This window comes from Strix uralensis, chromosome 9, assembly GCF_047716275.1.
Source record: "Strix uralensis isolate ZFMK-TIS-50842 chromosome 9, bStrUra1, whole genome shotgun sequence".
Lineage (NCBI taxonomy): Eukaryota > Metazoa > Chordata > Aves > Strigiformes > Strigidae > Strix > Strix uralensis.
Genome location: NC_133980.1, coordinates 2,979,134 through 3,002,241, shown reverse-complemented (window position 1 = coordinate 3,002,241; position 23,108 = coordinate 2,979,134). Strand labels below are relative to the sequence as shown.

The 23,108-nt window shown below is 36.0% G+C and overlaps 1 protein-coding gene across 3 annotated transcripts in view; it reads left to right on the top strand.

Moving 5' to 3' along the window:
* IFT80 (intraflagellar transport 80) overlaps positions 1-23,108 on the top strand; it is a 55,494-nt gene that overhangs the window by 12,767 nt on the left and 19,619 nt on the right. For 2 of the 3 annotated variants that reach the window (XM_074878434.1, XM_074878435.1), the window contains exons 6-10: positions 1,791-1,859; positions 9,009-9,118; positions 9,681-9,770; positions 10,785-10,922; positions 21,413-21,592. In XM_074878434.1, coding sequence (XP_074734535.1) covers positions 1,791-1,859; positions 9,009-9,118; positions 9,681-9,770; positions 10,785-10,922; positions 21,413-21,592 — 587 coding nt within the window. Of the gene's footprint in view, positions 1-302; positions 1,076-1,790; positions 1,860-9,008; positions 9,119-9,680; positions 9,771-10,784; positions 10,923-21,412; positions 21,593-23,108 lie in introns of all 3 variants that reach the window. The other variant, XM_074878436.1, reaches the window with a different exon arrangement.

Genomic DNA, 23,108 nt, shown 5'->3' with positions numbered 1-23,108 from the left:
TAATAGAAGATCTAGTAAAAACATTTATCTTTTTTAGTCATCCTATTTATTAGATGCTACCCTATTTACTTGAAAATAAGTGTTTTTAATATCAGAGGGCTTACATGGTTTTGCAGATGTTCTGTACTTCATAAAGGAGAATATTTGATTTTTTTTTTTCCTTATCTGTTACCAAAAAAAGATTGCTAAGTTGGTACATTCACATTCCTGCAGATGACATTTTGGGGTTTTAGCTGGGGAAGCTTACTTGAGGCCTCATGAGCATCTTGAATATTCCTGTGCTTCTCTTTCTCAATTATTAGGAGTGGTGTAGATCCAGCTGCAGGCTAACCCTCTCCTCTATCGAGAGTGATCTCCCAGTGTCTGCGTCTCTGCATGTCTTTTTGTCCTAAATCTTTTAGTAATTAGTTGCTTTTGGCATTTTTGTCAAAAACTTCTATCTTGATGTTAAGGGGAAGCTAATTAAATTTCCTGTGATGGCCTTCTCCTTTATGGGATTTCTGTTGGTGTCAGAATTTTCTGCAGCCTCCTGTTGATCTAGCACAGCTGATTTCTTTGGACAAATTCCAACTCAGTCCAGAAGTACTGAAGATAATTTTGGATCTGCTTGTTTCCAGACTCAGTCTGACTCTAAAATGCTGCTTCAAGGAACCCTGGCATGTTCCTCTGAAATCCCAGAGGGATAGAAATACTGTTCTTTTTAAAGAGAGATTTGCTTCAGGAACTTCTCCAAAGAAAAAGTCAAAATTGCCAATTGCCTCTTCAATCACTTTTTTTGTTTGTTTTTTTGGGTTGTTTTTTTTTTTTTTTTGAAAGACTGCATGACACTTACGGGGAGTATGGGAATTCATCGCCATGTCCAGGCAGTGTACTCTGAGAAGATCAACTACCCTTATACCACAGCTATACTGTGAGGAAGAGTTGAATCATTGATGATACTGTGTCAGTTAAAATTTTCTCTATGGCTCTGCTTTAACAGGATCAAATGTGCACAAATAATATTTCTAAATTTTATGTTTTACACTTTTTAAACACTTAAAAGCTATATTGGCCAGATGTAAAAACCTGAAATCTGGTAAGTAAATTACCTTTGAGCGGAAGAATGGTGTTAAGCATCTAGGTGCATTTTTTCCTCATTAATTGAATCTGGGAGGCCTAAATGAAGGCCCAGAACTGTACATTTTAAATATGATAGCATGCTAGGAAATCTGTGTTCTTAATGTATATATAACTATGCTGTATAGTGTATAAGAACTTAATCTTTAATAAGTAAACCGAGTTTCTTGGTAACACACAGTTATGTTATAAAATTTAAGCCTCCAAATGGAGCCTTCAGTTATCTTCAGTTTCACCGTTTATCAACTGTGAAGCCTCCAGTTTAATACATAAAATCTGCTCCTACTCTTTTTGGGCTCCTCAGAGACTCATTTAATCAGCCTCGGGGCCATTGAACTGTAAATAGACGAAAAGCACTAGCAAAGCTGAATAGAAAATACAAAACTTAGGATACTTAAATAGTGGTGGACTTTCTCTTCCCAGGAGCAGCTTCAGATAAGAAGACTATAGGGATTTTCAGGAAGAGACTTGTTGATAATAGCAGAACAACAGCCTTAAATATTTTTCCTTAATATACTATCTATTTGCATGTTAGGAAGACTACATAAACAATATTTACCTGTAAGAAGACCTGGACTTATTCTAACTCTAGTGTTTCCTAGGTAAATACAAGTGCCATGTTTGTTAGACTTATTATTGCATTTAAGTTGACGATTTCTGTGATAACTTTACAGTTGGTGAAGATGGCCAAGTGAAAATCTGGTCTAAAAGTGGAATGCTGAGATCCACTTTAGCTCAGCAAGGTAAGTTAATTTTCTTAGAGTTCCATTAGACCTTTTTAATTTGGGTTATTATGAAATATATTTAAATAACAGGCCCTAAATCTGGCAGTAATGGTTTGTCTAAGGATCTTAAGGCCTGGATAAACTTAACTAAAACTAAATGTAAATCATAGTTGAATACAGGGGGAACTGGATTTTTAATAAGGTGATTATCTTTAAAAAAAATTCTTTAAATGAAAAGTATTTTTAGGCAGTAGTTTCAGTTTCATCTTAAGGATTCTGGAGGGGCTAAAGACCTAAAAATAAAAAAATCCAGTTTTTAATACCAAGCCACAGACTGTTATGGTGAAACTGAAAAAAAAAAAAAAAAAATCTCTAAAAGCATTGCAAGAAAGCTTGAAAGATGCAAAGTGTGTGTAGGTTAGTTCCTCTGAACTTTAAAACTCTCAACAGTCCTTGGTTCATTTATCTGTTTAACACAGTAACTAATTTAGTATATGCAAACAGCCCTGCTGAAGTGAAACAATCCCTGTGCTTGAGTTCTTTGTTGAACTGGGGCCATGGAGACCAAACCTTGATCTTAGCTTTGTAACTACAGTTTTATACATCCTATAGTACTCCAGTTATTGAAGTCAATTTAACATCACATTATTGTAAAGTGCAACAGTATAAGCAGTAAATACATATTTATACAAACAATGTTTGATAGTTTTTATAATCATAATTTCTAACATTTTTGTAATATTTCAGTGAAGATACTGAGCTAGATTTTGTTTTTTAGACTTCATACATTGAGATCATGTGACCTTTTGACATTTTTTAAGAAACCACATGCACCTGGGGTTGGGTTAAATGTCAGACCCTTATCTCTTTCTAAAACAAATTATCTAAATTCTTTCAACCTGTTGAAGGCATTTTAACCACAGGAGTGAATGTAAAATGTATTTCAATTCTGTTAAGGAAGTTCATATTCAGATGTAATGTTTTTTCATGCTTACAATGTAGAAAGATAAGCCAACTGAACTATAATTTTTTTGAAAAAAAAAAAAGGTTGAAGCACACACTCTTCAGTATTTCTCAGTTGATATGTTTCAAGGTTTTTTATGCTTAATTGTGCTTATTTAAGGTTTGATGAAGCTTATAAAGTAAGAGACGTGTTCCAGTTTGAAATATGCAAGCTAAATTTTCATTGATTTCTTAGAGTTTCTGGTACAATATAAAAGTACAGTTGAGTCCCCATGGAATAATTGTCATCTTTTATTTGTGTTTTAAGAGAAGAGCCTGTGAGGCTCAGAAAGACTTTAAATTTACAGGATCAGATTCCCACAGACCCCTCTGTAATCTACTAACATACCTGGGATTAGGATAGGATTCTGCAGAAATTGTTATGTTGTTTGAGAGGTATATCATGTTTGAGCTAATTTTTCACTTCCTTTATTATCTCCTTGAGAAATGAAAGGCTTCCCATTGCTAACATTCTTTCTACTCATTCCACTCTTTGTATTAGAAATAAATTTTCAGGCTCTTATCTTTGGATGATGGTCCACATGCCTATTCTATCTTTGGATTGTTGTTCACTACAAAAACATGAACATACATTTTTCCCTTTTTTAGCTTTTTCAGTACTTATATGGAGTGCTCTGGCCGCATGTCCTGCCATCATGCCAATGCATGGAATAAAGACAGTGTGACCTCATAACCTCTACTACATTCAGCCTCTAGCTGTAGTATTGCTGTTACGGCTGCGTTGTTCTTTGAGCCTGATCTCACTTCTTCGTCCTTGGATTATCTTAATATTCATCCTTTTGTTCCCTCTTTTCCTTAAACTGAAAGCTTCTTTCAAAAATGCTGTATTTGCAATCCTTTGGGCTTCCAGCTGACACGATGCACTGATACGTTTTGATTATTTTTCATGGATCTCTGGTATATGTTGGTAACCCACAGGTTTATGGTTAAAGCAAGATTTCTCTGTGTATTCAGTGGTGTACACACTGCAGTGTGACACTGTGCTCAAAGGGTCTGTGTTCAAGAGAGCCACAGAATTATGAAGAGTAGGATGTATAAAGGGCCACATGTGAAAGAAAAGATGTCTCTATCAGCACAAATTTTTACAGTGGTTTGTAGACTCTGACACTAAGATTGTTTGAGGTGATGTCTGTAGTGTCAGCGGTGCCACCTGCACTAACCGAATCCTTCACAGGCCAAACATCTGGTTAGGAGGAGCAGTGCTGAGTCCACAGTTGCATAGCCTCTCGTGAAATAAATGTCTGTCTAGAACTGCTACTCCTGAGGTTCATAAACCACTGGCTCTCTAACCCTCGAAGTCCTCTACAGAGTCAAAGGTCAAGCTGAAAATTAAGTAGAATGCAGGTTTGCCTTCCTCACAACAGTCCAGATTATTCTGCAGCACCATTTCTTTAGTCTGTCCCACCAGTGAAGCTGACAGCTTTGCTGGTAACTTTACTCTTACTCCAAGATCTGAGAATCTTCAGGGCAAGTTAGGAAGTCTCATGGATCCACCCTGAGTATTTCATTGCTAGAGCACCTGCTTCGATCCTGGTAATTGTTCTGGTGTCCCTAATTCCAGTCAAGACTGGAGTAATTCCTTGTGGGAAAGTCATGTTTTAAATCCACGGGATGACTTTATTTCTTGTGCTATGAAAACTTACTTTCTTTCAAAGCATTTGATAAAGGACATCACCGTAACCTTTATGAAAACACACGTACATTGTGCCAACCAAGTCAGTGCTCTCCATGTGCTTTTGGATTCTTGTTGAAGCCATGACTTCCCATTATAAAAGAATATGACACAATTATCATTTAAACATCATTACCCACAGACCTATTGTGCCTCTGCCAGTTTACCTCAGATGGATTTCTAATGCTTCAGGTGATTTGTGACACCTTTCTTTCAAATTGAATTTGTCATCTAGTACTCTTAAGACTGTATCTTTCTTGAGTACTTTGTCTTTTGGCCCAGCTGACTTTCTGATGGGCTTCCAGTGACTAGTATGCTGAGTAAGCACCAAGGAGCAATATGAATAATTGGTGTGTAGGTTCCCTTTTTGGTTAATGGAAGCAAAATCACAGCAGTTGCAATGCAGTTTAATTACAACATGTTTATTGAGAAGTGCAACTTCCTTTTTAAGGGACAACTGTATTCCAACTGCAGCTCCTATTTTTTGTGCTGCCATAGAGAGACATAAAATTGTCTGAATTAACGTTTCTACTCCAGTGAAAGTAAAAAGTCTCACACGGACTTGCTGTTCTAATTACCGAAGTATCTGCTGTGGCTGTGTCAGTGACTGCTCTATCGCTCCTGCACTCAGCCCTGGCTCTTTATCTGCTGTATGCATTGGCCACGGGAATGCTTTATTTGGGATTAACGTCTGCTAGTAGAGCACCGAGATGTGAAAAGCCCACCCTGGGTGCTTAATGCTGATGTTCCTCCCTCAGATCTTCTCTCAGCCCACCTTTTCCGCTTTTCTCACTTCTTTACTCAGAGAGTATTTTTTCCTGAAGCTGTTGATCACCAATGCAATTCACTGCAGTTTGTCTGTTCTGCTGAATTTTTCTTTCCACAGCAATGCAATGTGTTGGCAGTCTTTTCCCAACCAAGTTCTTGTTAAGTGCAGAAGGAAATGAGTTAACTTAGCTCCTGCTGTTAAGCCCTGGAAATTGTGGTTAAGTAGTCAGCCATCATAAAAAAGTTAAACATTTGGTTTAAATATAAAAGTCTTCTGATTGTTAAATCAGCATTAGAGCAGGACAAAAATTAGTTTATTTAGAATTTCTGTACAGCTGGTGACAGAATTTATGTCATTTTCAACATAAATTGCTGCCAGTAGGAAAATAGCTAGTGCCAGATTTACTTAATACATGTTGCATGTTTCTGTGAGTTGTCTCCTGTAATGGTTGATGAGTTTAAAAAAAAAAAAAAATCACATCATTCTGTATTTCTGAGTAACATAAAATAAATGCCTTCAGAGAAGAAAATATACAAAGTACAAAAATATTCAGAAGCTATAACACCAGGTCTCAGTTTAGAGTTTGAATATTTGGAAACTCAAATTGAGTTGAGTGTGCTGAATTGATGTTTCAGTTTTTTGTTCAGAGAGAGAATTTGAAGGCTTAAGTGGTAAGATATTAGATGATTTTAGGACAGTTGATGTAGCGGTTCAGTTGCTTAAGTATCTAAATCTCATCAAAATATTCCCAGAAAAAGATACTCCTGAGTCATTTTTTGAAATGGAACTTAATATGCCAAAAGTGTCCGAAAATTTTACCCTGTAAGAGCGTATTTTAAGCCTTCTGGGGTTTTTTATTACCATTAGTGATAGATGTACAAAAAATGGTTTATTTGCTCGATTTTAATTCATTTGATCAATACTTGGTTATCAGCTGAAATATGCATGACTCCCTAAGAAGTAAATTCTCTGAGAATTTAGGAGAATTTTTTTCCATTTTCCTCTTCTAAAATGATGAAATTGTCAAATACCAACATTTAGGTTGTAACAGTTGCTCTTTCTGAGGTGTTTTTGATTTCTCAAACAGAACTTTTGGGGTACAATTCAGTTGTGTTAATGTAAGTGTGCCATTTGAAGTTCATTGGGCTATTCTGCCTCACCTCTAACCTGTTCTGGAAGGAGACAGATCTCCCTCAGGTCCTGTGTCGGGTCTGTAAGCTCCACCTGCCTATCTTAGAGTACCCGAGGTACATCACATTGCTTAGGTGCTCGTGTTTAGACAATTGAATTGTGTCTACAGAGGCCTCATTTCTGCCAGTGACAATATTCAGCCTGTTGGAGAAAACCAGATGCCTGAAATAAGCCTTTTCTTTCCCATTTCAGAAGGTGTGGAAGCAAGTTTTACACAAAGAAAAGAGAATGGTCTGAAAGGGTCTTATTACACAGTCTCCCTCCTTGCAGTTTTATATGCACTGTAATGTTGAGGCCGTGCTGAAACTTGCTGTCCATTGCTACAGGGCTTTTGCTGTGATAGAAATAAATGTTTGGACATGCTCTTTACTTAACTTCCTTAGTTTTATTTGCAAGGAATCAATGATTATTCTTCTTCAGGGGAGACTAATCCTGTCAAGTACTATGGAAAATATTTGCATAGTTGGCAAGTCTGATTTTTTTTTTTTTTTTTTTTTTTTTCCTGGATGCTTTTCCCATGTAATTTTTTACTTTCTTCTGTTTTCAAAAAAGGTCATTTGAAAACTGCAACATAACATGGTTTTAAAACAAAACAGTCAGCCTTATTCTAGATACATCATTCTGGAGTTTTCAATCTGGAAAAAAAAATGTTTTCAATTAATTGGGGAAAATCTGTGAAGTCTACAGACCACTCTTTTTAGTTTTATTTGTTCTCATGTGTTTTGTAAGTTGCTTGTGTGTGGGATGTTTGGGTTTTTATATGTATAGCAAAGCAAAAAATATGTGTTTTGTTAGAGGCTTAATTATGGAGCCTAAACATTTCACAAAGAATAATTTAGGTGCAATACAAAGCTTTTCCTAGCCACATTTGTGTTCAGTCTCACCTTTGTAGGTGAAAAGAGCTATTTTCTGAGGTCTGTTGATGAGTATTAGGATGACTGTTGTCATGTTGATTTTCTGTATCTCTTAAGTGACAACTGTGAATAAAATTGCATCAGTATAAAAGATTAAATATAAAATGCAGCTATTACTGTTCGTTTTCTGGAGTTGTGTAAAACTGTTCACTTACAAAGAAGTTTTACAAATTAATAGCATGGTAAATGGCAATAGTTAATGAGGTTTGAGAAAGGTGCAATATTAAAAACACAGTATTAAAGTGATAGGTGGTGACATGATGGACCATCTACCTGACTTGCTGGGCTTACTTTTGATACAAATATTTGTTGGTTTTAAATTGGGTATTGGTCAGCATCACAGTTAGTGGCCTCAGCATTAGATTTAATCATACTGTAGGTATTCTGGCGAACAAGTTTGCAGGGATTTCAAGGTAAACATGAAATGGTTTTGTAGGTATTTGTAGAAAGTGTCTACAAACTAAACATATAACAAGAAGTAAAATCTGAAGATTCGACAGCTGGGCATCAAAGGCTGACTTTGTGAACTGATCAGTTGGGAAGAGATAACATTTTAATACTGAATGAAAGATGCCACAATGTAGATAGACCTTAAAAGTGAACTAGCCATGAAGAACTTTGATATAATGGAGAAAATTGTACAAATAGAAAGGAGAACACAAATCTTTGCGGTGTCCTGGTTAACCATGGGCCAGGGGATCAGCACATCAAGGTGTGAGAGAAGCACCTTAAATGTGAAAGGTGACCCAGAAATGAGAAGGACAGTGTCATCTTGTTTTGCTCAACTATATCTTGGAATAAATTGGTCAGATTTTTATTTTAAGAGTGGGGAAACAAAAACAATTGGGAGTATATATGTGAGTTTCAGTGAAGCTGAAGAAACAAAGTTGTCTAGTTATGAAGATGATTTGACTAAAGAAGAAATCTTACAATAGAAGAATAAATTTGGTGGTCTGAATTCTTCCAGAGGGGGTTTTATAGAGAGCATGAAGAAAGTGGTAAATGTAGTTGGAGTCTGCTGGGACAGACCTTGCAATAAAATTGGTAGGTCTTAAGTGATGCATTGAAAAAATGGATAGGTACTCTATGAGAAAAGGAGATACCTATAGCAGTAGTAGTCACACGCATTTTCAGTAGCCCAGATGTACTATTGGACAAGCCATCACTTCATTATTTGTTTTGCACAGAGTTGAGTTGTTCAGAGTTAAATTTAGAGTGGCCCCATTGAAAGTGGTAGGTGTTTGACGGTTTACTCGAGTGAATTTGCCAGGACTTCACCCTGTGTATTTTTATTTCCTTGAGGAGTGTTGGAAGGGTATGCAGCATCAGCTAAAGTCTTCAGAGTTGTCCTTCTGGGTTGCATCTGCCTCTTACTGGTGTTTCTGTGGCTAAAACGTGAAGTGAACCAGTAAGCATGGCCACAAGTGCAGTCAGACAAGTGTGGAGGACAAATGGTTGCCCCTAGTTTGGCTTTCTCCCGCTCCTGAATTTTTGATGTGTGATTTTTAAGTAACCAGTTTGAAGCAGCTATATCAGTTTCTGCATAATTTGATCAGATAATCATAAGGAATGTTCTCTTTCTTTCTTACTGTCTACAGGAACACCAGTGTACTCAGTAGCCTGGGGACCTGATTCTGAAAAAGTTCTCTATACTTCAGGGAAGCAGCTGATTATTAAACCTCTTCAGCCAAATGCTAAAGTTTTGCAGGTATCATTACATACGTTAAGATTATCTCACACTTCCACGTGAAAACTTTTTGCAGTTAATTAGAGTTTTGCCAAACATAAAATGTTTGTGCTAAATTTTTCCATGCAACATACATATGGCTCATTTCTACCTCCCTGCTCCCGCCAGTTTTTCATTTTTTTGAGAATAAGGAGATTGTTCATTTCTCTAAACTAAAAAAAATTTGATAGTTTCTGCTGTGAATAGTCTTCAGGCACATGACTAAGCATTTCCCTTTTCATAAATAAAAAGCAAAAAGATACAGAAGCCTTTCCCTTTTCCTTTGTTCCAAAAAGGCAGAAGGATACAGAAGCAATCGTTCAGAACATGCTTTTAGTGCAGATTGTTATGCTTTCATTCGCCTTGTTCAAGCTGTATTTAATTTATTTTTCTGCAGAAGAGATGATGTCTGTGCAATTGTACTGTTGGAAACCTTGATCTACATTGAGTGTATGAATGCTAGTAAATGATGAATGATAAATATTAAAACCAGAAGTTGTCAGACTTGTTGCATCTATGTTTAATTTATTTTTTTCTATTTCAGTGGAAAGCCCACGATGGACTTATTTTAAAAACTGACTGGAACTCAGTTAACGATCTTATTCTTTCTGCAGGTGAAGATTGTAAATATAAGGTGAGTACTGGTTAACTTTTTAGGGAAAACTAAGTGTCCAAAAAAGATAATAGGCATTCTGATGTTTTCTAATTTTAATAATACTTGGAAGCTCAAAATTAAATGAGAAGTCTTTCAGTTTTCAAGAAAAACGTGTAACCATAAGTTGTATTATTTGTAAATACATCTTGCTCTGTCTAGTATTAGAATTTTTTTTTTAAATATGGCAGAATAAAATAGGTAACATGCAAGTGAAAAAAACTCCAAAAGGAAAATCTGTAGAAATATAGAAATGATTACTTGAAATAGTATAAGCTATGTCATATACTGAAAAAGGTAATGACATATAAAATTAGAGGAGATAAAGCTGCTGTTTTCTATTACAGGAGCATTAGTGAATCCCTTAAGAAATTTTTCGGTTAGTATATACTATATCCAAAATAGAGAGCGCATATTGTGCTTCTTCCCTTAAGTGGGAACTTATTTTTAATTGTATCATATTTGGTTCTATCATTCTCTTAAGTGTATAATGGCATAATGTACATAAAAATGTACACAATTAAGAAACTTAAAAAAAAAAAAAATCCAAGTGTTAAAATCAAATTACTTCACACTGTGAACTGGCTTCCTGGTATTCTGTTGGCTTCAATCGGTGAGAAAATCTCTTTGGTCTGGAAATTTGCAGAGGTGCCTTGCATTGTTGGGAAACGAGCGCAAATGGAATAAACCTTGTGGTTATTTTACAGACTCACAGTAATATGCAGGGAACAAAAATCATTCGTTCAAAATATTTTATACAGTATAATGTAACATTTGCCATAGCAGCAAAGCAAAGTCTATAAACCAATATTGATTAGGAACAACCTTTAATGGAAAATGAAATATATGTGATTTTTCTAGTTGCACAAAAAGCACTGAAAAAACTTAGTATATTTCTGCAACTTCCATGATCATGAGGGAAGATGATAGCTCTAGAATTAGTAAAGGTATGCCTCAACTATGTTCACATAGATATATATTTAATTTTTTTTAAAGGTTTGGGACAGTTATGGACGTCTACTCTACAGCTCACAGCCCCATGAATATCCTATAACATCTGTTGCCTGGGCTGTAGATGGAGAATTATTTGCTGTGGGGTCTTTTCATACTTTGCGTCTATGCGATAAAACTGGGGTAAGTAACAATTCTTGGGAAATAGCAGATGTGGAATTGTACAAACTTATTGATAATACAGTAAATATTCCTGAGGATATACATGTACCGGCAGGTATTTTTATTAGCAAAAACTAGTCATGACTTCCAGCACCTTTCTACTGGGTGTATCTGACTAAAATACTGCCTTCTTGCTCTGCTTAGCTGCACTTCTAAATATGTTTCGGGTTGGATAAAATTTTTTTGTAGTATTTTGCCTTTCAGGACATACAATTTTTCTGTGCATTTTTTAGCTTTTTTCCTTAAAAACACAAAGAATTTACAAGAGTCTCTTGTAAGGCAATCGTAAAATGCAGTTATGGACCATAAAAAGCATGGAGTGTATAACAATAACCTGTTTTAAAGAGGAGGTAGAAGATCAATGTCTTGTGCTTTTATTATTTAGCTTTTTTTCTGAAAAAATACTAAGAGTTGACAAGCACATCTCACAAGGAGATCACAAAATTCAATCATCAGGCATTAGAAACGGTAAGGATAAAGCAGTAGTAGTAGAGAAGCTAAGAAAACATTCATGCTTCTACTTCTGATGGCTAGACAGGACACAGCTTTTCCAGCTAAAGGCATACTTTAATCCTCTCATCTGAGCATCTCTTTTACTTCTTAACTGTTGTGAGAGGAGAAAGGCTCCTAAAGGAGATAACTTTGGTTTTGGTTTGGATTTTTTTTTTCCTTACTTGAAGCTTTACTCCCAGTTTGTTGTTGTTGACTTAGGGTTTTTTTCAACTTGGTCTCCAATGAAAATTAATTTAATGTGGTTTCATCTACCTTCATGGTATTCTAAGTAAGTTAGCCCAGAGCACAGATTGACCTGATCGTCTCTGGATTTCCTGTGCTTCTGCAAGTTTTTGTTCAGACTTGTGTTGCGTCAAACCTTGCTGGTTTGGGACTTTTATTGTCCCATTCTCTACATTTTTTCTTGTTGTGTTTGTTGCTCTCTTGCTCAGATTGAGAAGACAGCGTTTGCTGTGGTGTTTCAGGCATCTTCGGTAGAGCATGGTTCTCCTTACCATGAACTTGAACTATGTGTTTCGAGTATTTTTAGATTCGTGAAGAAGAGCCCTTAAAAATTATGTGACAAGAGGCATGCAGGATAAGATCTCTGAGTCTTCATATTTCACTTTCTGTACTGATTTTGGTTTCGCTGATCTTCTTTGACAGAAGTAAGTGTGAGCTAGGCATTAAATCTGAAGTAGGGATTGTTTCTATTTTCTGTGCCTTTTCCTCTTACTTGCTTTGAAAACTTCCTATTGCTACTTAACCTGTATAAGTACAATTTGATGATAATTATCTTAAAGGGAAACAAAAGTACTCACATGCAACTTCTTTTGGAAAATATTCATTTTCTGATTTTAAAAAAAGTTGTTTTGATATCTACATTTTTAAGATTTTTATGTGAAGGAGATTTTTATTACCTGTACATTAGAAACATACTAAAAAGTTAGAAGAGTGAAGGTAGTGAGTAGAGTTGGAGCCTGAGGTATGAACTTGTGCAAAAGATAGGGGTACACTACTCACATAGGTAACAAAGGTATTGAAGTAGGTGTAAAAGATAATGAGGTAAAGAAGATATTTTCTCTCTCTTTGGTATAAGGCTGGAGAGTAGATTGCAATTTCCATCATCTGATGTTTTTCACTGTTGAAATTATTCTTTTAAAAGAAGATACATCTTCCTGTTAGATTTGTCTGCCTTTGTTTTGTTCAAAATTGGATACTCTTTCTCTTTGCAGAAGAAGATGGACAAATTGTCTCTACACACACAGTCAAAGATTGTGCAGTCACGCCTCAGCTGGTAGGGGGTGGGACACTCGGATGGGTGTTAAGTGGCTACACCACCAGTGGGGAGGGACATCTTTTCCTCTTCCTGGCATTCTTCTGGCTGGGTTAATTTTAGGCATTGAGTGTGGGATTTTGTCATTATCTTTACCAGCTTGGTGCGCGTATCTGCCCATAGACTTGCTGCTTCCCTCAGAAGGGTCCTTTAGGATTGCCTCAGAGCTTTTGTTCTAGGCAAGGTGGATAGGAAGATTTTTCTCCATTTTAATACACCGCTCAACTCCACTTAAAATGTAATTAAAGCAGTAATCTACCCTGACTGTTGCCTTTCCATCTCCCTATATAAATGTGCTGTTGTAGAAGTGTTTATATACCTATACCATATTTCAGTTGATGAAGCCAACTAAGATATATTTGTATAAAGCAATTTATATAATTACATGTGTGTTGGGACTATATATATAACATCTATTGGTTTAAACCATCAGACTAGCCATTAGTATTTTCTTCTCAAAACAGCACTTTAAACCACGCCCTCTTCTTCCACAACCACTTTCCATCTGCTTTCTGAGCGCTGGGATCACTGAGCTATACCAGCAAGAGGTAAACTGAAATAAATATGCCCTTGTGTGGGTGAGACCAGCAATCTGAATTGTATTTTGCACTCAATATAGATTTATGCTTAAATGTGGCAAAGACTGGCTCAGCAGAAGAGGAAGAAAACTACTAGATTTCTTTTTCTGCTGTCATGTGTGCTGTTTTGTTGCATATAGCTTTTGTTTCCGATCCCCAGGGCCTGACTGTTTTTCTTGCTAGTTATTATGTAATATAATTTACTGTAAGTATGGTTCCAACTCCTGCTAGCTGAAAACCAGTAATTTTTTAATCAGTGTTTAATATTAAACAGGCTTGTGGACTTTGTTTGAAATTTTAATGCAGGTAGGTTTATTTTTTCATAAAATTAAGGGTTCCTTTACCTAGTTTATGACTCAACTCTTAAAGAAACAAAGGCATGTACAGTAGCTAGTGCCAGATGCCTTTGTCTGTTTAGCAGCTAACAATGATAATTTATTATCTTAAAAGTCATGATTTTTCATGAAACTTTCTTTCCTGACATTGAATGTAAATAGTTACTAAAGAAGTAGCTTTGCTAGTATTGAGGGAAAAGGAAGAATGATTCACATACCACCAGAGTGATGGAGTTTGAAGAGAACCAGACCTGGCTTTTACTGGTCAACATAGACATTTTTATTATGTCTGATGTAATGGAGCTGTATTGGCAAATTGCTCCTCAGGGAGCCATCAGGCGATATATATATCTCATTAACTCTTCTCTAGCATATGTGTTCAGTTTGGGGACATAATTAAATTAAATTCTGTTAGTGTATGTTCTTTTCTCCTATTCTTTTCTTTCTACCTGGATACTTTGTTCTAGCAGCTTCATGTTGAAAAAGAAAACTACAAATCTAATAGTAAGTTCTAGAAGTTTTATTTCTTCATTTAAAAATCACTTTTGTTCCAATAACAATATGTATAGAAAAGAAATTATTATGGCTATCCTACAGAATACCAAACAAAATATATTTAATGTTGAAATTTGCTGCCTGCTTTAATACCCACGATCATTAATCCTGCAGAGAAGGCTAAGATAAATTTTGAAGTATATATATTGAAATGTAAAACTGGATGTATTGATGGATAGTCTTTAGCCTTCCTGGTGTTCACAGTTTTTCAGAATCTAATCACTTGGATGGAGGGCAGTGCTTAAAAAGTTCATTTATGTAAGCTATTTCCTGTGGCTCTGCATGCTTCCCTTGACATTACTGATCAGGTCAAAATATTTACACAGTAAGAGATGGTAAGAATGACTGAAATTCACTGATTTCCTCCTTCCCCACTCCACTCCCACATAAGTATCTTAGAAAATGGACCATACCCATCTGCTCTAAAGACAGGTTGCTTTCCCAGTGCCTTGGAGAGTGTAGAAGGATAACTGATAAAAAACTTTAAAGTGAAACACTGTGGTCAAATTAATCCTTTTAAAATTGCCAACAAAAGGTCACAAAGATGGACATCAACTTTATATTTTAATAACACTAAATATATTTATGCCTTTGTTTTAGGGAGGCCTTTTAGATTTTTCTTCCATGAATGATTTATTTACCCTTAATGGGGACTGATCAGTTTTATTTGATTTTGGTTGTTATTTTCCAGATTAATTGTGCTCTTGTTGAACATTTTTTTGGTGATGTTTATCTACAGTCTGTTTTCATAAATAAGTTGATGTTTGACTGCTAAATACTGCCCTTTGATTTACTTTTATCTTGATTTCATCACCATGCTTAGCAAATGCTCTGTAATGAAAGCAGTTCTCTGCATAGATCTGTAAGTTCATGTTTTTAAATGATTATGTACATTCTACAAACTTTCTCCTTTATTACAGAATGAATTGTGGCCGTTTGACTAGACGGGTAGGTTGCATATTTGACTGATTCTGTTATATGTGGCTTTTTATATTCCATGGCTTGCTCCATGGAATGTCTAATCTTGCTACAAGTTCTATAAAAAACATTTGGAAAACTTAATAAAAATCAGGGAATAATGCCTAATATCTATAGAAAATAAAGGAAAACTTTCTGCAAGTGTAACGACTACTTCTCACCTGCCACCCTGTTTAAAACAAGTGTGTGTATGGTGCTATGGCTAAAAAATACGGAGCTCTGTGATGACGTGTTTCTATTCAGCTTTGTCTCAAAAGTACAGACTTGAGCTTAATCAAAGTTAATTACATTAATTTGATGTCCAGTGTTAGTCATATGTTAAATAGTTGTCAGTGTTTGTCCTTTTTTCCTAGTTTTTTTAAACTAACGGAAAAAAAGCATCTAAGAATTTTAAAACTACAATATAGCAGGCATCTACAGAGAAGAAGCTTTGAAGATAATTTGTTTAGCATTAAAGCCATGATTTTCATACATGACAGTAAATTATATGACCATTATAAAATTAACATAATTATGCTTTAAATTAACATTATATATTAGACAAATATAAAAGAGAGCGCAAGATTTTGGAGATTAATGTACATAGTGCATATGTGTTTGTAGTATTCTGGTCATGCTGAATTGTCCTAAACTAGAGCACTATGAAAAACCAAGCAAATCTGTTTTCTATAGAGTTACAATGAGCTTTGATCCCATTACATTTAGTTTTAGTCTTGTTTCACAGAGATATGCATTTGGCAGTGTAACAAAAATAAATTTTTTTTCCTGCGCTGTCTCTATTTCATCTACCTTTATTAACAGTCATGATCCTGAATTCTTTGTAGCTCAATAAAAGAAAAAATGTTACAGATAGATAGGTTTTCCATGGAGTTATGTTGTTGACCAGTTCTTTCCAAGTTGGCATATTTTAATTTATTAGAATTGGCTAATGTAACTTCTGGAAGAAAATGAAAACATATGGATCATCTATGGAAGTAATAATCTATTTAAAGAAGTACATCAATGTTTCATTTTCTAAGATTAAGAATTTATATGGGACAGTTTGTCATCCTGGTTTTAGTTCTTGGGTCTAATAATTGTGAGAATGTGCTTGAATTTAAGGAGAATTTTAGATATCCTTTGTTTGTTTTTGTTCTTCTAATACACAGCTTAATACCTGACCTGGAGGTCATGGCTTAGTTCTTGATAATTCACGTTAATTACTGGGGTCAAGTCCAACAAATGTTTAAGAAGGCAACAGGAACCTGTCATAGTTTTATACTTCACTAGTTGTGTCAAGGATGGTTTCTCCTCTTCGGGTAAATTGCCCTATATTCACACATAGCACTGGATTTCCTTGCCTCCAGTTATGCATGTTGTCTCTGGTTTGTAGAATCTTCTGTGGATTCCTGTGTGATAGGAATTGAAAGCCCAGTAAGTCTTATATCGTAAAATATCGTTATATTTTATACTCAGTAAAATATCGGGAGGGTGGGTGTATGTGTGTGTATATAGACATATATACATATATATTTCCCACGAATTAATTCCATATATGTGTGCATATTCAGGTGTTTCTAATGCACCTAAGTATGAATTTGCTTTGGAAAATTGATTTTTCTGATCTTGTAAGATCCAATTTGCCTTCCATTACATCAGAAAATTAATAGTAATTTTCTGATGAGAAGCTTCTGGGCAGTTTGCACTAAAGTGTTGGTTCACCACTCAGAAGTAGCGAGAGCTGATTGCCAGCTTTTAATGGACTTTCAGACTATAATATGTTTTCAGCTGTCAGCTGCCTCTGCACTAACGTGAAATGCCCTATGGGGCACAAGGGAAACGGAGCCTTCACTTAAAGAAAGAAAGAAAGAAATAGAGGTCCTCAGTTTCAGAGGACCTGAAACTTTCTTTGTCAGACTTGGATGGAAGGCTGGTTCTAGCACACTTGTCTTGGTTTATATCAGTTGGGGCATAAAAGGACAAGAGCAGGTATTTGTTGTTAGTCCGTTCTGCGCTCTGATTCCTGGAATGGATTGCGGGGGAGAGTGCACATTCTCTTTTCATAGACAAAGGCAAAATAATGGGCAAAGACTGTTATTAAAGTCAGTGGATTAGGTATGCTGTGTATGTGTAGATTCTGACATCATGGGGAGGGTCAGCAGTATCAGTTTTAGTTCAGCTTATGTCAGCATTCCCTGTTCATAGTTCCACATGCTGGTAAACAGCCGAAACAGAGAGCAGCCAGGAACAACCAAGTGTCCTCTGCACAGCTGTCATCAGTGTTACTCTTATCATTTAAAATATAAGAAAATACTTTTTCCCCTCTATGGTTTTTTCAGGACGTTTATGCTGTGGTGTTATGGGGATAACCATTCTTAATGTATTGTGTTCATTCCAGAAATAGTAACTAACTAGATCCTTCATATCGAGTCTTGGAGCATCAATATAATACATGTGAAAGACTGTCCTTGTTCCTGGGACACAGAGTTCCCTGAATCTGCTCATTGAAATAATTTCACCGATGTCTCAAGAGCCTCCTCAGTTTCCATTTATGGAAGTCAGGCAGTGTTCAATGACTATAATACTTCATCTTTTTTACTACATTGTGCAATCAGAAAAGGGGAGCTTAAATTATTGCTTTTATGTATTTATTTAATATAATGAAACTTTTATAACTACTGTTCTTGTTCTTGAGAGTGTTTGTTGAATTCAATGAAAAATTAACTATGACACAGGAAAAGTATAAGCCACACAGTAATACCAAAGTATAATATTGCAACTAATGTTAGAACAACATTCATACGGTCATTCATATAGGCATATTCATAACTTTTTTTAAAAAAAACCCCACCTCAGTGTATCTAGGAAATACATAACAGCTATTTTGGTTTTTAAAAGTTGTTCCTATCTTGCAAATGGAGAGCTAAATGATTTTTATTATAACATGTTGTGTACATGATAAATGTACCAGACATCTGCAGGGAGTATGAATCACTGGAGTGGTCTGAATTATACTGAGAGCTTTCAAAAATAACTGGAAAATAAAACTTTGTAACTGCTTTTTATTTATTTATTTATTAATTTAGGTTGTAATCTGGAAATATTTTACTGAGCATTTCAACTACCTGAAAAAAAAAGACTTCTAGTTTAAAAGGAAAAAAAAAGAAAGTAGTTTTGGAAATGTACCCTCTCCAAGCTGCAGTGTATCTGCTGTGCACAAAAAAGTAGCACCAAAGCCACATTCTTCAACCTCCTTAAACTGGTTCTTAGTTGACGGCTTGATGCCCCTTTATTATGCATTCTGACTGATGGGTAGATTCTTGATCTAAGGGAAATGACCTTAGAAACAGCCTTGTCTGTTTGGGAGGATCCCAATATTCAGTTTTGAAATAGTGCTTCTTCAAACTGTTCTCAGATAGATCACATCTGGCCAGCTGTGAAAAATATGTCTCAGATGTAGGACATTTAGAGCGTTCTCTGAGTGTGCTTGTTACAATCATTTGTCCTACAACCTCAAGAGCTTACTCATTTGCCATATAAGGATGTGAGACATAGTTAAATATTATGCTCTTAATTACTAGAGAGTGTTTCATACAGAATTCATCCCGTTGAGACAAAAGAGTAGGTTATGGACTTTTCTCCAAAAATTGTAATTACCCTCCCCAACTGCAGATCATATAGGCAGTGAATGGCGTGTCTGTCAGCCAAGAGGGATGGAAGCTGAAGCCTTAAAATTGAGTGCTTGAAATTGGAAATTCAGTCAGTGCTGACATTGTCTTTCGCTCACCCTTATGCGCATAGGCAGTAAAAGAGCCTTAACTCAGTAGGTCATCTTACATATATTCTGCAAATCATTAGCACAACTGGGGGGTTGAATTTCATCCCATTGTGTTTCCCTGCTATTGAACATTTAAGTCTGACACCTTTATTTCACTGTAAAATTTGTGATTTCATTTTGTATAAATCATATGAAGACTTTGTGTGAAGGACTTAGTATTTCTTGGGTTTTATGTGTACTGCAAAAGAAATCAGAATACGAAATGTGTTAGAAACATTAGGTGAGTATTTTCTTCCAACTGTCTCCCCTTTGGTATAGTATCATGTATCCAAAAGTCATGAAAATCCAATGTCTACATTTAACTTCAATCACATGGGTTTTTTCTTACTGATTTTGTTCTTAAGATTTCAAATGTATTTGAATATTTGGGTAGTTCTTCAATTGCTAAATGATTTTTGCAATATTCCATTACACAGTTCTGAAGAGGCAATAGTTGAGATTTGCTTCTTGTTTTAAAGCCTGGTTTAATGTCTTCCTAAAAGTCCATAAAAGAGTTATTTCCTTTTTTTGTAATCTGCTTTCAGGGAAATACTTGTTTGGAGATTTGGGATGATTTGTATGAACTGTATTTCTGAGATGCAAGAAATAGCAGTGTCTTGGTCTGAAAATCCTTCTAGTTTTTGACAAGAATGTATTGATAAGGATCCAGCTAAACCTTAGAAGAATCTTGTACATAAGGCTGAGGGAATTTAAGAGTAAAATTCTTCACTGGAGGAAATTTAATTGAAAAGGAAGATTTAGTACTAAATGTAACGCCTCTCTTGTAACTACATTTATGCTATGGATCAGAAGGAAAAAAGCAAATGCTGGTTTTAATAACTCTTCCTTGTTCTTTGGGTTAGGGGGAATTATAATTTATTCTTTGCAATGCTAACAGAGAGACTGAAAATATGGTGGGGCATCAAAGGGTAAGAAATCATGTGCTGTTTCGTTGAAGAGCCTTGAAGTGCATCCCCGTTGCACTGGAACAGGCAATTCTGTGGGGCCGCGTGGGCAGGATGGGGGGCAATGTGCCCTGTGCTGAGGCAGGAAAGGAATTAAAACGTTAAATGCAGCTTATGTCCTGTTGCTAGAGAGTATAAAGCTCACTTATTTTTTTATTAAAAGCCTCTTTTAACAGCCAGCCTGCAGTTTGCGAGCTTCTGTGTAAGCTCTGGTGCTGTTTGCCTGAGGCTGGCGAGCTGCTTGGGCAGTGCAGCGTGTCTCCAGGTCCACTGCTGCTTTCACCGCTTCCTGGCATCCCAATAATTTGGGGCTTCTATTTAAAAATCAACAAACCAAACTGATAACTATAATTTAATAGACCGGTATGTAGACCGGTAGTAGCAGATGAAGGAAAATGTTAGCTGCAGTACCACAAACATGTATCCTCTAGGTCCAAGTGAGCCTTTCCACCTTGCAAAACCCAGTTAGCAGGAACATGTACAATGACCCTGTTTTGCCTACTATTTGAATTTCTAGCTGCATAGGAAAGCAGGTACACTACTTATTTTGACAATAAGATTCTGCAATAGAGTTATTTGACCTGTGCTTCATTAAACTGTGTTACTCCTCTGTGAGCACCTCTTAATTAGTCTAAAATAAACGCAACACCAGCTATTGTTTGTGGTTCTCTCCAAAGCTAGACCAGATGTCACTGCTTTGATTGCAGTAATGTTTTGATTTTTTTGTTGTTATTGCAAGCATAGCCATTGGAAATTTTTAAGACATCCTTCCCATGTACAGTAGCAACAGAGACTAGAGAAAAAGGTAGGCGAGGCATCAAGCTTCTTTTTTGTGTTAGGAGGAGAACAGGCATCACTTTCAGAGCTGTTCGTAATCCACCAGTGTACCATATGTACAGAGAGCAGCAAGACAAGAGCTTTGCAATTCTCTGTCTGCTGGGACGGGAGTGCTCTGTTTATCCTGACTGATTTTGCCCAGGCCTTGCTGTTTCTATACTCAGGAACTGCTGTTGCTGCAGCATCAACTGAACGCATCACCCTTAAGACCATTGCCCGTTGCACCCATGCGACCCGTATAATTGTTTTTAAGTACGTTGATTTAATTTTTATGCAGTGATTGTCTAGATTTATGAATGACTAAGTACACTTTAAATGTATTGTGACTAGATAACCTTCACCTAATGAACTTCAGGCATTGTGATATCTTTAATTTCTGCTATACCTGATGGTTTTCCTTTTGTATCTCTGTTTTTCAAGAGTCTGACTTAAGACATCTAATTCTTTTTCAAGCTGTAATAAAAAGTTAGTTCATTGATATTTCTTAAAAAATTATAACCCTGCAAATCTATTTATTACAATAAATCATTTCCCCAAAGTACAAAAAAAATTAAGAATCCTTTTCTCTTTTTCTTCAAGTGGTCTTACGCTTTAGAGAAGCCAAACACTGGCAGCATATTTAATATTGCTTGGTCTATTGATGGCACTCAACTAGCCGGAGCGTGTGGAAATGGACATGTCATTTTTGCCCATGTCGTGGAGCAACGCTGGGAGTGGAAGAACTTCGAAGTAACGTTAATTAAGAGGAGAACTATGGAGGTAATCTTCACAGTCCAGAGCTGTGCATTGTGATTACTAGATTCCTAAGACTTTGTTAAATATAAAATGGGAATTTTTAATCCTTGACAAAACAGTATCCTTTTTTTTCTGCGTATATATGACTGAAAACGTTTAAGATTGTAAAATGACCAGAGTTAGCAAATGGTGTAAATAATTATCAGTTGTACAGAAGACCAGGCCCATGTTAACCAAACCATACCACCAGATGGACCAGAATCATATAACTCAGAATACTTTATCTGCCAGAAAAATGCAAAGCTCATTTGAAGAGAAGGTGAAATTAACTGAGAGGCCACTTACAAGAGAGAGATGTATATGGTGTAGTTGGGAGCTGTCAGTGTGAGGTTAATGGTTGGGCTAGATGATCTTCAGGGTCTTTTCCAACCTTGATGATTCTGTGATTCTGATAATTTCAAGTATAATGAAAATGTTTATGCAGAAAACAATACAAATACATTGGCCAAAACCAAAGCTTCGTATTAAATATTACTGCATTTTTGCATTATTTGCAGTATTGCAGCAAATTATGCGTTATTAAGTATTACAGTACCTGTCAGCAAAGATGAAGCTGCATAACTAAGTGTAGATAATATAAAGGAGCTTTCTATACCTAATCTGCATTTGTCAGTTGTTGGAGGCACTGATGCACTTTTTAATGGCTAACTTTAGTAAGGTTCACTGTATCCCTGTTGTTAATGAATCTATGGTGAATGTTGCTGTCTTAGGGCATTTCCAGATAAATTTGGTTGCCGACTATAACTGTAAAGAGTTGTAATGTGCTTTTCTGCACCACATATTGTATTACAGCCTAGATTCAGATCTTCCAAAGCTGCAGAAATTTGTCATATATCATATAACATACATCAGGTACCTGCATGGTGCTTCCAGCAGAGTACGGAGCCATAGGCATTGACCTCACTGGGACCTGCCAAGTCTCAGCACTGCTGGAAATGAAACAGGCCCCTACATGTGGTTTCTGGAGCTTAAGTTTAGGATCCTTCTTTTGAAAAATCTTGGCGTGAATCCACATTTAGGTTACCAAATATCTGGGAATTAATACAAAAATATGAATTTTTACCTTCTAATTTGTCCTCTGTGTTCCCAGACACTGACTCACAACATTCACTCTCTGAACACTGGGATAATATAAGATTTCCATTCTTACAAATTTTCCAAATTACACATTTGGTATTGGACACCAGGCCAATATTTTCAATATCGAAGTCAAGTTCCTAAATTCCTAATTAGGCCCTTAAATGTTTCTTGGTCTTGATTCTTTTAATGTTGAATATGTAATTGGGAAAAGTTGTAACAACAGAAATGCTGTATTATTACAATTTGGTCCGGTGGGTGGGATAACATGAGTCAGTGTCTGGGAACACAGAAGACAAATTAGCAGGTAAAAATTCATATTTCTTCTTTCATTCCCAGACATCGACTCGTAACAGATGGGCTCTCTGAATAATCTCCAGGGTGTTTGAATATGCAAACAACT